The sequence below is a fragment of the Trichoplusia ni genome, chromosome 10, assembly GCF_003590095.1.
Source record: "Trichoplusia ni isolate ovarian cell line Hi5 chromosome 10, tn1, whole genome shotgun sequence".
In the NCBI taxonomy this organism is placed as follows: domain Eukaryota; kingdom Metazoa; phylum Arthropoda; class Insecta; order Lepidoptera; family Noctuidae; genus Trichoplusia; species Trichoplusia ni.
The window spans coordinates 9,466,817-9,480,892 of NC_039487.1; the positions used below are offsets into that span (position 1 = coordinate 9,466,817).

General features: G+C 32.0%; 1 protein-coding gene across 1 annotated transcript; it reads right to left on the reverse strand.

Moving 5' to 3' along the window:
• Positions 1-8,736: 8,736 nt before the first annotated feature.
• LOC113497907 (beta-secretase 1-like) lies at positions 8,737-13,555 on the reverse strand. The gene is made up of 9 exons (XM_026877711.1): positions 13,329-13,555; positions 12,707-12,826; positions 12,092-12,244; positions 11,470-11,644; positions 10,973-11,214; positions 10,409-10,483; positions 9,841-9,948; positions 9,593-9,727; positions 8,737-9,336 (listed from the first exon to the last, which is right to left on the reverse strand). Exons 1-9 carry the CDS (start codon positions 13,482-13,484, stop codon positions 9,028-9,030), a joined length of 1,473 nt encoding a protein of 490 aa, XP_026733512.1. The 5' UTR covers positions 13,485-13,555; the 3' UTR covers positions 8,737-9,027.
• Between the last annotated feature and the right edge of the window lie 521 nt (positions 13,556-14,076).

Sequence of the window (14,076 nt, forward strand, 5' to 3'; positions counted from 1 at the left end):
AACCCCCTGAGGGTAAAACTTTCCCTCGCCACAACTTTTAAATTGCTGGACCATTTTTTATCAAACAAGTCTGTGAAATCTCGCACACAGTTCACCTTAAATACAAAACAATCAAAATTTAAATCGCACAATTCTTTCGGGAAGTATGATGCCATTAACAGACGAACAGACAGACGTGTCAAACAAAAAACTCTTTTTGCGTCGAGGTTTAAAAATAGAAGTCTAAACTTCTACTTATTATCACCATCTAGTTTTTGGAACAAGAATCTTCTGGCATGCAAGATCCCAGTGGGTACGCACTGGTTTTACACATAACTTCATTCTGTTTTATCCCTTCTAAGAATCAAGAGGAGATCAATATAAAGATTATAACACTAACTTTAGATATGAATAAACATTGTCCATTCATGCGAAATGATACAGCCTTGCGTGTTTCTAGATACCTTAGATGTTACACTTTAATGCAATATGAGTATGTAGGTACGTATGTACTTATCGTCGAAGACTACCTTGAAATAACTGTATTTTTAGTATCTTATTTATAAATATTGAATTTTCGGGAAATTGCAGATTCTTGGAGCATTAATTTTAGTCAATTTTGCTATGAATTAAAATATCTCATCAAGGTAACAATATGATAATTATTAACTAATATATTATGATTATTAATATTAGGATGTGTATAATTAATTTTGATTGCACGAATAGCCGAGAGGCTTACACCAGTAGACCATCACGCTAAACCAAATGCGCGCCGCTTGTTGCCGGTTCGATTCCCGTAGGTAAGGAGAGTACACCTTATAGTAAATCACCTCCGTTTATTAAAACATCTTGAACCTAACAAAAGCACAGAATATATAATGGTAACCACACTTTAGGGCACACATATTGCATTGCTCCGAATATAGAAATTAGTGTTTCCTCTTTACTTATTTATCCAAACTAATATTATAAATGCGAAAGTAACTCTGTCTGTCTGTCTTTCTGTCTGTCTGTCTGTCTTTTCTTCACGCCTAAACTACTGAACCGATTTGTGTGAAATTTGGTGCAGACATAGTTTGAAACTTGAGAAAGGACATAGGATAGTTTTTATTATAAAAAATAAAAATAAAAAATAAAATTTATTACGGACATACTCTATAATAGTGCCATCTATTGGTCAAATGTCGAGCTGTTCCTATGCTCCGTAGATAGATGGCGTTAATCGCGCAATGGTGTCATTACACGTGTTCGGTTCATGTTATTGTTTTAATTCATCGGAAAATCCATCAGAAAAATGTAAATAAACAGTAAAAAGGTGTAAAAAAAATAATATTAATATAATAAAAGTTTTACTACAAAGAAAATGCTCTAACGGAGTATAGATAATTCTATTAGTACTACGCGCAATGGTGTCGATCGTTACACGAGTTCGGTTCATGTTGTTTTAATTCATCGGAAAAAAGTAAATAAATAGTAAAAAGGTATGAAAAAAATAATAAAATAACATATAAAAAATATAATACTACTTTTAGTACAAAGAAAATGCCCGAACGGAGTATAGATAAATAATCCGAGTTGTCACTATGGTCGATAGATGGCGTTGGGATCGAAATAGATCGCGCTATGGTTTCGTTACACGCATTTGGTTGGGTATCGGCCGAGCGCTTCGGTACCGTCGTGGTAAAATTGTATTATCGGTTGTATGGTCGTTTATGTGGATTGGTCCTGTTTCGTAAATTCTAAATTGAGAACCTCCTCCTTTTTTTGCAGTGGGTTAAAAACTTTCTGCTCAAAGTAAATTTACGGACGAAGTCGCGGGCAAAACTACCCATGCTAAAAATGCGATAATAACTTTGTCTATCTGTCTTTCCGTCACGCCTAAACTACTGAACCGATTTGGATGAAATTTGGTTTAGACATAGTTTGGAACTCGAGAAAGGACATAGGATAGTTTTTATCCCAAAAATCCTGCGGGAGCGGGAACTTCTCAAAAATCCCGCGAGATCGGGAACTATGTGAGTAAAACCAAAAATCTGCCGGAAGTCACTGTTCCACGCGAACGAAGTCGCGGGCAAAAGCTAGTTCTTTAATATAACAAAGATCTAATCTTTATAGACTTAGTTATTTAACAACTATCATTATTTTCATCACATTAATTTAATTCAGTAAATAAGTACTTAAGTATTTTATTGTAAGTAGCCATTATTGAATTGAGGGTCATTAAATGGTGTATCGTAAACGAAGTTTTAATTAAATAAATTCTAAAGGTAAACACGGACTATGAAGTGGACTTTGGTAGTTAAATGGCTAGGCAATTATTTGTTATGGGGTTAGACTCATGGGAAATTAATGTAAATAAATGAAGTAGGTATATCAAAACGTTTCAACAGTTTTATGTGATTATTAAAACGTAAACAGTATTAGGTAATTAGGTATATATGTATGATAATAAAGACTTGAAGATTGAATGAATTATTTTAGCTCTACGTAAGTCGTTATTATATTTCTATCTACGAATGATTTATTTAAAATATCTTGAAATATCATCATCTGTCGATAATGTATAGGTATAGGTTTGCATAAATAAGTTTTCAATATATTTCCAACAGCTTAATTTTCTACTGCACTGCGCTCTAGAAAATAGGTAAACCTGGAGCAATGTGGTGGGGTGGCTATAGGCATATTTACCTATACTGAGGTATTTGGTATCAAGCATTATTATAAGACGTAGGTACCTAAGTACTTAGCTATGTAGAGTTACATTTGTCAGTAGCAAGAATACTTCTTAACTAAGGATCTTTTAATCAGTCTAAGGATTTATTAAGACCTCCATGCGCTGTGACCGAATAGCTCCCAATAGTTCTCCAAGTGATCCGGCAAATCCCCAGCAAGTTGCAGACAAAGATATTCAGTCGCGTAAAATTAAATTTATTTCTAAAGAGCATTAGGCGCGTTTCTTTCCGATCTCAGTATAATCGCAATTTAATTTCAGTTTCGAATTGCGACTTTTGTCTGATCTCGGTTCTATGCAAATTACCGCAAAACGTTTGACGACTGAATTGTACATCGAACCGAAGTTTTTAATGGGTTGCCTGTTTCAGTAGATACCTAAGTACAAGTAAGAACGTAAGTATATCATTGACAATAAAAAAAAACGGAGCAGAGGTTTTTAACATTTTATTTATTTAAGTAAATACATTATGCAGAAACCTCACTACCTAAGGGCACAGGAAGGACCATGTGTGGATGGAACAAGATGTTTTAGTCAGTATAATAACCTATATTCTGTGGTATAAGTCTAACAATCATCGGAAATCAATTGATGATTTAGGTAGTACCATCCGAAAAAGTAACATTGTTTTTTAGTTGTGTTTTACACTTAAACTGAGTTTATGACAAAGAAGAAAAGTGCGTGTATAAAACGTGGAAATAATACCTACACCCGAAGATTACTTACATCCTTACCTAGACAAATCGAGTACCTACAATTAAATATTTCTATCTAAACTCGTAGCATATACCTACGTCATACTTATAATTAGCACCTTCTTATGTACCTGCGACCAATCAATATAATATATCTGATGAGAGCAAAGTTCATCTGCCAACGCGATCCAGTTATTAAATCCAAGGAAATGACCACTCTGCCTGCGCAGGTAGGTAAGGTAGTAGGAAATTAAATAATTAACTTGCTCTATTAGCTTCCTGTTTACGTCCGTTACTTAGTTTAAATAGAATATACTTAATAACAGACTAATTATAATTTAGAGCAATCTTCTCCCATACAATGTAACAATCGGAGGTATTATTTTTAACACGTGATTTTCTCATTTGCAAAAACAATAAGTAGATAGGTATGCACTTATAATTACACATTATTAGAAGCATGATAAATTATTTTTCTACAACTTGCGTTGTACAACCAGTTTAAAATAAACAGGTGTCTATCTAATCATTCTTAAGTAGGTACCGGTCAAACAAGCCAACTTTGCCAATCAAGGTATCTTTGCCCCAAAAGCAATTTATAAGCAAATCCTCTAATTTAAGAAACAATTTTAGTTTTATGGCAATATTTATTATTTGGATGGAAAGTTGATTATAAATGTTACCATAAAACTAAAATTGATTCTTATGTAAGAGGATTTGTTTATAAATTGCTTTTGGGGCAAAGATACCTTGATTGGCAAAGTTGGCTTGTTTGACCGCTACCTACATATTTACCTATTGGAATTAGTAATTTGACGTGACAAGAGTGTCCGTAAAAGACCCATTTGAAAAAAAAATCTATCCATTTGCGGCTAAACCGACCACTGAATGAGTGTAATCTAATTATGTTTATTCTTAAGTACCTAATTGTTTTAAATATTTAATTTGTTGTTATTTTGCTTTACTTCATTTTAAGTAATTTTTTTATCATTTGTAGTGTCATTTTTACATTAGTATGCAAGCGTTTTGATTACAATATATCTGTTAGCTGGTACGTATCTATGTTTTATAATATAAATAGATTGTTTTTAATATAAATAGATTTGTCCTTGAGAATAATAATCTAGTTAGGCAGGTAATCTATTTTACTTCTTTTCTCAATTAGCGTAGCAATGTTTTGCCACAGCATTTACGACCAATTTAATAATAATAGCTATAGGTAATAAATGGATAATCATTTCAATTTACATTTTAATTGAATGAATGATATTTTCGATGAGCTATTTTGCATTGGTTAAATGAATCTACGTAGAGTAATATGGCATAGACAGTTAGATACCATTACCTACACTAGGTATGACTGAAACTTTTCGTTGAGGTTCAATCAGCGAAGACGTCCAAAAAATCGCTGCCAACCGCGGCGGCTGCTGGAAACCAGAGGTTTCACGTTCAAATCCTTTCTGAAGTTTAAATTTATTCATTTTATTATTTTAAAGATTCAGAATCCTTGCTCTTGTTATTTTTTAACACGATAGGTATCTCAAGCCAACGTGAATAGGATGAATGAAGATATGTAAGTACATACATGTCTCATGCTTACAATAAAACAACTTTGGAGGTAGGACTAGGCCCTGTTACTTTAAGAGACCTATCGAGTCGCCATTTTAAAATTATTTGGGAAAAGGTCGAATAAATAAAAGTCAATAATAAACCACAAAAGTTAAATCGATTTTATTCCTTGTAAATATATTTCTTCAATTAATATTACAATTTAACCCTTTTGCCTCGATTGGTCGATATATTAAAGTAAACCTTCTAAAAACAAACCCAAAAATAATACCAAACAGTACTTATAACCACAAATAATAATATCTAACCGTGACCAGCAAAACATCGCATGGATACAAGGCTGAAAACGAACATGATTAAAAAAACGTTACTTTTTTAAGTACAGAAAAATACTGATAAAGAAATACAAAATATAAATAATGCTCGGACACAATAAAAACATGTTACTCTAATGGGAGGCAGCTTTTTTACCTCTTCACAATTATTACATAAACTTATTGCTACCAAAGGAGTAAGTCAGATTAAATATATGAATAATATTAGGTAATTAATTATACATCTGAAGGAAAGACAAAATACAAGAGTACCTACTAAAGAATAAACACATTGCTATAGAATATATATACACATTGCTATATATTGCCATACAGAATGTTAAAAAGTTTTAATTCTCCATATAAGAAGAATACTTATTTATAGAAATACTAGGTGGTTTATGAGCGACACAAAGAATTACAAATTTATGACATTTCTCACTAAGGTGCAAGAGAAAGATTTTTTTGCAAAAAAATGTATTTTTATAATTAACGAGAAAGGGGAGGCATGCAATAATTAATTCAAACAGTACAATATAAAATTTAATCCACGTATTTCTTCGTGTTATGGTACAGAAGTGCAAATCTATAAAAAACCTTATTTAATTTATACCTAAAGATTTTTGCTCATAATCATCGTGTCGGTTATTTCGAGGTCACAATTACATAACGTGTGTTGTGCTATTTACGAAGTTTTTGTGTCTCATGTTTTTATACCATCAAAGAAAATAATAATTAATAATCATCATGATTATAAAAGTGTTACAAAAAACCCGCCGCATAACATGGACGAACTGGGCATAGCAAATACTGGATATGGCAGCGCTTGTTAAGTACATGAAATAATTACAGGAAATATAAAAAAAAAACACTGGCAATACTCAAGTCACACGTAGGTACAAAGTAATAAAAAGTGCACATGGGTATATAACTATAAGGTATATAGTATAGAACAATTATCGCATGAACGTGGCAAGAGAAAAACATTAATTAAAAATCCCATGTCATGCAAAGCTGATTTGTACCTAATAATAATATGTAATTAATGTGATTAATGTAATTGTGCTTTTATCAAAACGGAAGAATTTTTAGATATACAATATGGACAATACAAGAATAATAAATACATTAAATGTTAAAAATGACTAACTACTTAAAATAAATTGATGACTAAAGTCAATTCCCTAAGTTAAAGTTAAGCGTAGTCAAATTATAATGACTAATATTAGTTACGTCTTTAGTACTTTTCTAAAGAAATTATAGACTATCTATCTACCTTATTACTGCAAATTACAACTCAAATATTCATAAAATTGAGTGTCGAATTTAACATACACATTATAAAGACAGATGCATTTTAAAATTTAATATCATACTGTTTTACAATATCAATCGCAATAAATGTGATATTTTTTTTTGTCAAATCAAGTCTTTTAAAGCTTACTGAACTGTTAAAGCATTCTAAAAAGCTTGTGTTAAATAAATATTCTTACTTCGGTGCTGATTCGCTGCATGATTCTGAATCTTACATTTTAATTTATGACACATGAAATACCATACAAACAGTGTTAAAAGTCACCAATGGTAAAATTTAAGAACACCTAGTTATCAATTAAATTCACATATTATTATTGCACCAATTTCGTGTTATAGGTTAAATTAATATAATTATACACATACATATTATTATAAACGTCTTACGATAATGTTAAAATTACACCAATAAATATTCTTAGTGAATGTAATTTAAATGTTACATAACGATTTTCATAATGCCTTTTACTAAGTCAACCTTATTTTAGATCTTCTCAACTAGTAAAATATGGAAAAAAGACAAATGTTATATCTTGCATTACGCTTTAATAAACATACTTCAATACGGTAAGTCATGTAAAAGAAGAATAGGGTTACGTTTTTAGATCGTTCTCACATAAAATTGTTAGGATACTTCAAGGTTGTATGATTGGACCACTACTATTTTATACTTTTAAAAGAAACCTTGCTTTATGGATGGAAAATCTACTGTCAGCTGACATTCAATTCGACTTGTATTTGCGCACAGTGCTATGTATGGGTAACAATGTTCAGTGATGTTGTAGTAATCCACATTTTCATGAGATTTAAAGTTTACATTACGGTATACCTAAATAAGATTTTCGAAATATCAAAACAATCATACGTTTTCAAAACAAGTGCACACTAAAACACTTAATGCTATCTTTTTCACCTTATCAAAAATTATGTGTCACCAGTAACTGCTTTTTATATTTATTTTTGTTTTTTAAATATTCTTGTTAATACCAATGATGCAAGACTTAATTCTTTATTTTACGTGTTTATTTAAATTTGTACTTATATTTAGTTGTGCCGTTATTAGCTGCTTTAAAACAGTGATATGGTGAAAATATCTTGCTTTTGTTGAACTTACTTAATACAATATTTTAGAATACTATGTAAGTAATACATTTAGTTACAATAAGTATGGCAATTACTTATATAAAATATAATAGGTGTCGGCATAATGATATCATTATTTATTGATAATATTAATATTTTCTAATAAAAAAAACATTGACTAAGAAAAAGTGTAGATACTAAAATATATTACAGATATAGTGACAGTGCATTGTGAAGTAAAATATGTAAATATTATCTTTGATTTTTACAAATACTATTCTGAAAATACTGATAGGATCTTTTATAACTTTAACCTGAAAACTGAAACGCCTAAAGTGATAATAGCTATTTGACACCTAGAAGTGACATGAACAGAAAAAGACTGGAATCTAAAACTGGTGTTTCAATATTCGATTGTTAACTTGACGTGAGAAAATCTTACGAAAAGTAAAAGAAATATACGAATCAATTGCTTACGCGTGGTACTAGAATTCATACCTAACCTAATCTTACCTGCCTATCTATTCAGACTTATACAAAAACAAAACACTACTCTTTTAGAGTACATGACTAATATCAATACGAAAATGCCCTGAATATAATCTATCACACAAAAAAATTCGAATTTTGGTATATCTCCAAACATTTACGAAAGAATTTTAATTCTCCTTATAACGAAAAAATACTTTAAAACCTTGATTAGCACACGAGCACACGATATCAATGTATAAGCAAATACTACAACACACAAATACAAATTCACAGTATTCACACTGTTACCTATTGCATAAACGGAACTGTTATTATCGAAATATATTCTACCATAATATCATAAATTCTAAGAAAGTAAAGACAATTGCCAATAAGGACAATACTAATTTACTCCTATCTAAAATCACTCTTGGAAAGACATCGCATCGACTTTTAAAGCGGGCTTAATAGTTTAACACTTTTTTTTTTGAAGTACGTGTCATACTTGTTTTGCTGTACCCAGTCGTTAAGATCATTAACAGCAATAAAATATTAACTGTCTACCATAAGGACGTCATTTGCTTCACTATTAAGTCTCGCTTTAAACAAATGAGAGGTCAAGGCTGATTGCTAACACACTGAACACTTCACTCTTACTACTTATACCTTTAATAAATTAACACTGACCTTCAAAAACAATGGACAAAATTTATTTGTTGATGAAGTCTTAAAAAATGTGACTTATAAACGGCAGACAAGTCCGCTTTGTGCTAAAATTCCAAGAAATTTGTAACGCATGCAAATTTGAACTCTACAGCATCGTCTTAAAGGTCAATATAAATAAACCTTAAATAAACTAAACTTACTATTACGACTCTTGTTCGACTAAAGCTGCTTGTGATAACGAGATCTGTTGAGAACTTGGCAGTCTTTTTACAAAGAAAGTCTTTATACAGGGTGCTAATAAATAAATTAATACGCCAGCTGCTATAATAGAAATGGCACATAGCGCCCATTGGGCCGCCCTTATTGATATAGCGACGTCAGAAACTGGTCTGAGAAGTTCGCAGGTTGTTTTGAAAGAGATGGTTGTGTTGTACGGACCAGATATACGAGCGTTTGCTCCACAATCAGAAGTCTGCCAGCCGATCCAGCCGGCTGACCTGTTGAAGATTACCTGGAAAACCAATAAGGTATTAGGCAAAGGTATAGAATAATGAATGTTCATTAGTTCGCGTTTGCAACGTGAAGCGGTGACGTGATTAGTAGCTTTTGATATTGAAAGTAACACCAATGTACCATAGGTAAAACATTCAATTTAAGTCCTAATTCTTTTATTATCAACAGCTGATAAAGGCCAAGCTAAAGAAAATAAATGTACTGTAATATGTAGGATAAAAGTCTCTTCACTTCACTATATTTTTTAGTTTTACCTTTAATCCTTCCATGGCGGTATAACCAAGCACTGTTTCACTACCGCCCGCCTCAATACCCAGCTTGTAGCAATACTCCGAAACTGTTCCCGTCTTATCACTGCTGTTGTATACACCTACTACCCGCATATAGTTCTGAAAACAATAGTAAGTTCTTTGAACCGCTTGAGTCAATCATAAGCTGCTATATGACGTTCACAAACCGTTTTATTGAGAATACAGTGTTCCATGCACATTAAATGAGTTACCTGTGGAGGGATTTCCAGCCTAAAATACTGATTGTCGGCATCAGAGCTGAGAAGATCTATCGCCAACCAAGGCAACGTCCAGACTTGAGGCTCAGGCCAACAGGCCGCCTGAAATTACACGGAATATATTCGTCAGCTTCGCCCGCGTCGAGGTCGGTTATATCACGTTTCCAAGAGAACTCTTCAAAAGTCCGGGATAAAAACTATCCTATGTTCTTTCTCAAGGTCAACTCTATCTCTGTTCCAAATTTCATTAAAATCAGTTCAGTGGTTTAGAAGTGAAAGCGTAACAGACAGACAGACACACAAAGTTACTTTCGCATTTATAGTATTAGTAGGGAATAGGGATAGCAACAAAAGACTATTAGAATAGGTATATTTGCGAAACTGAGCTTTCTGTCTTTTACTAGAATATATTTTTCTACTCATATACCTATTCAATTTTGTACCAACACTATTTATTGTACTATTGTAACAAAACATTTGCTGTGTTATCCATGATTTGTGTTTTGACACTGAATATCATCGAAAAACAGATAGACTAATTAAAAAGAATATAAATATTTACCTCGCCTTGATACCAAAATTCGTCTAATATTAACACTTGTGAACTTCGATAAATATTCTTTAGTTCATCGACGACCTGAAATATGAGAAAAAGTGGTCCACTTTACAAGATTATTTAGGACTATTGCTCTAGCTAGAGGTATTCAACACTGGTTAAAGTGCATAAAAGCACATTTATACGAGCTGGAACCGAACGAATCAAAGGACGCCTTGCACATATAGAAGATTCACCAGAAGTATAAACCGTACCGAAAGAATCGACTGCGTTGAAAGAATTGTTTCTTATTCCTTTGCATCCGCACTGTTATTACAAGTAAATTGTGATAGATCTTGATGAGGCCATTTGTCGAATTTGATGAGGACACCAGAATTTTTGGGCTCTTTCAGATTCGGATGATTTGACATTATAAAGTATGCCAGTTTCATGATATTTCATAACAGACACACATTCGGCTCGAGATAAGTGTGCGTTCGCCATAAAAAGAATGAAACGATAGTTCGCTTAGCTATATCGCTCGATAGATGGCGGTGTAACAAACCGTTTAATGAATAAATATTTTTTTACCTGTCGAAACAAACTATCAGGCAGCCTAATATTAGTAGTTCCACTATCTACAATGCTCTTCTCAGCATTTAACTTTAGGCACATATCAATGTTCGGGTTTTTGGCGGTGTCCATTACTGTTTGATCAGCTTCTGATAATGTACTCATGACCGATATTGATAATACACCAACTTCGTACCAACGTTTACGTAAGATCGGTGTACGGAATATCTTGGTGCTGTTCACTTGTGGTGCGTGATCATCTGTAATGAGAACAATGTGTTAGCTCGGGATTTATTTAAGTATATCGATATATCGGCGAAAAACTTAATAAAAAGCTCAAAATATGACGAAAATTATTAGAAAAAACTAAATAAAGAAATATAAATTGGTACTAAGAGAAAGATCGGACCCACTTGTCTCCAGACACGTCAAGTTTTAAGTACACAAAATAAGGTAACTTATCGATAGGTGAAGGAAGCCAAGAAGCTAAAATATTGCAGATTTAAGATACATACCAAGCATTTTAAAATATCCATAATGAGTTGTATTTGTCTTGCTTATTGGTCCACAGAGTTTTAAATGGAAGGATATAGGTCTGTGTAACGTGCGATCAACAGAGTCTAGCCAGGACTCCACAACAACGCCATTACCCCAAGCACCAACTGGTAAGTAAGCAAGACCAAGTAACCCCTGAAAAATGGGAATTTTTCAAGTTAGCAATTATAGTCAGCTCTCAACCAGGGCCGAATAAACTGGGCTAAATTATAAAGTATTAAAAAATACATATGATTATTAGCTTATTTTTGATCTCTCATTATCATACCAATAAGAAAGGGAAAACAATTGCCATCATCAAACAACACTTATCGTGTTTTCGTAAGTTATTTGTGAATTATTATTATTACTTATCGCTAACATGATGACTAGATAAAAAGGTTTTGCACAAATAAATTGCTGTATCACCACATTTTTTAATTTATGTATTTCTAAGACAGCACATACTTAATACTTAACTTATCTATGTCTAATGACTGGTATTAAACAGTTTTATGCACATTTAAATTGGTAACATTAAGACAAATTCTTTTAAACGTTCAAAACACATTTACATAATGCTTTTTTATGTTACTTTCTTACCTGCCATCCTGACCCATTCATGAAAAACTTGTGACTTTGTGTGATAAGAGCTATATCTGATCTCACTTCTGGTATACTCTGCAAAGATGGGAATTTAATGAAGTCTGACACAAGTCGGCCCGACCACATGCCTTGGGAATATTCTGCTTGGACCTGGAAAATTTAAAAATTTGAATGTCACTGTGCTTGTTTTTTATAAAATCATACTATTGACTATGAACTTTATGACTATGAGCATTATGTCTCTTTTTTATATATTGTGTTGTAGTAAAAGTATAGGTTTCTTTGGATGTGACTGTGACTAACTTTACTTTGGTGCCAATTGTTTTAAACTGTACAATAACTAGTCAGTTTAGAAGTGTCTGACAAAAGTGTATTTTAAATAAAACCTTTTCATGATTCAGGTTTTTATTTTTATACTCTTGTGTACAGACTACAGATGTAAACATAATTCAATTTATAAGGTACCTGTAATCTTCAGTAACATACAGAAAATTGTTTTTATTATCATTCATCAATCTAAGTTGTGTAAATTGTTGGTAATCTGATTTTAGTTACAATTTTTTCTTGTCCTAACTGTGTCATAGTTAAATTTAATTATTTTATAATACTTACACTCTTCCCACTATCATAGATACTGCTGGAGTTATCAGGATGGAAGTATTCATTGCTATTCTCTCGAGCATATGATGCTATAGCTAGTGTTGTGCTTCCAGTATCCACTAGTAATTTAAGCTGTAATATAAATAAGTTTTAAGTTCTTATAATAGTTTTTTGTATGTAACATTTGATGTTTGTTATATCAATAGGGGGCATAATATGGATAAGTAACACCTAGATAGAGTTTAAATGATCATGCTCATCATACAAGCAAAAAATTTTGTCGGAGGTGGGTATCAAACCCATGACCTCCAGTACAACAATCAGGGCCACTAACCACTAGACCATGAAAAGGGAATTTAATTTATTTGAGGAACATGAGGTAAAAAATCAATAATTACAGGTATACTTCAAATATTTAATACTCATCTAAAACATTCTATTGTCGTACACTGAGCTCAAGTGCATGTCCATGAATGTCTAATGATAGTATATTTTTAATTAGATACCACATCATAAAGCCTGATGACTAACTTTGTTTTTCAATATTGGATATATGCCAAATTAGTCTGATGAGCGTCCTTCCCTGTTTGAAGTAATAATAAAAAAGGATGAAAAAACCATTCTTTGTCCTTACCTTTTGATGGGGATGACCTAAATATGCTTCCACGGAGTATGCCTGTCCAGCATCTCCATATAAATTGATCTCTTCGCTATAAGCCTCTTTAATATTATAGACAAAACATATTTGCAAAATAGTAAACAAAACCGACATATTTACATAGTTACACATCTATGTCTAAAAATAATCAGTATAAAATTATTATCATATTTCAATAGTTTATTTAATAGAATATATTGTCGTGATAAAAGGATTAATGTATAAAATAACTTGTTTAAAAAATCTAAAATAAATATTTGCGCTGTCTAGCTGCTCAAACTTGACAATAGCTGTCAAATAGCCGTCACTGACTACCACAGAACATATATACCCCTAGAGGGCTGACGACGTAAGTGATTGAATGAGTGAGTTTATTGTCCACATTTTCAGTCAAAGATACACCTTTCTCGTCCTAAATCCTGCCCTTATCCTAATAAATTATTTTCTTTGGGGTGGCCGGAATATGTATTTTTCTTCCATACCTAAAAAAACACTATTCCTATGTCCCCACCCTAAAAACTTATTATTATAAAAGAATTTTATCAGCTTTGATAGTACGAATAATACTCTTTTATGCAACGCTAATTGAAATAGTTTCAAGAAAGACTTATTACTATTTAGTTAATAAAGGTAGCAATCCTTGTTAATTAACGTAATTGTAGAACTCTGGATGTCAATTCAATGAACCTTATACTATTTTAAACAGAAAAAATATGAATAAAAT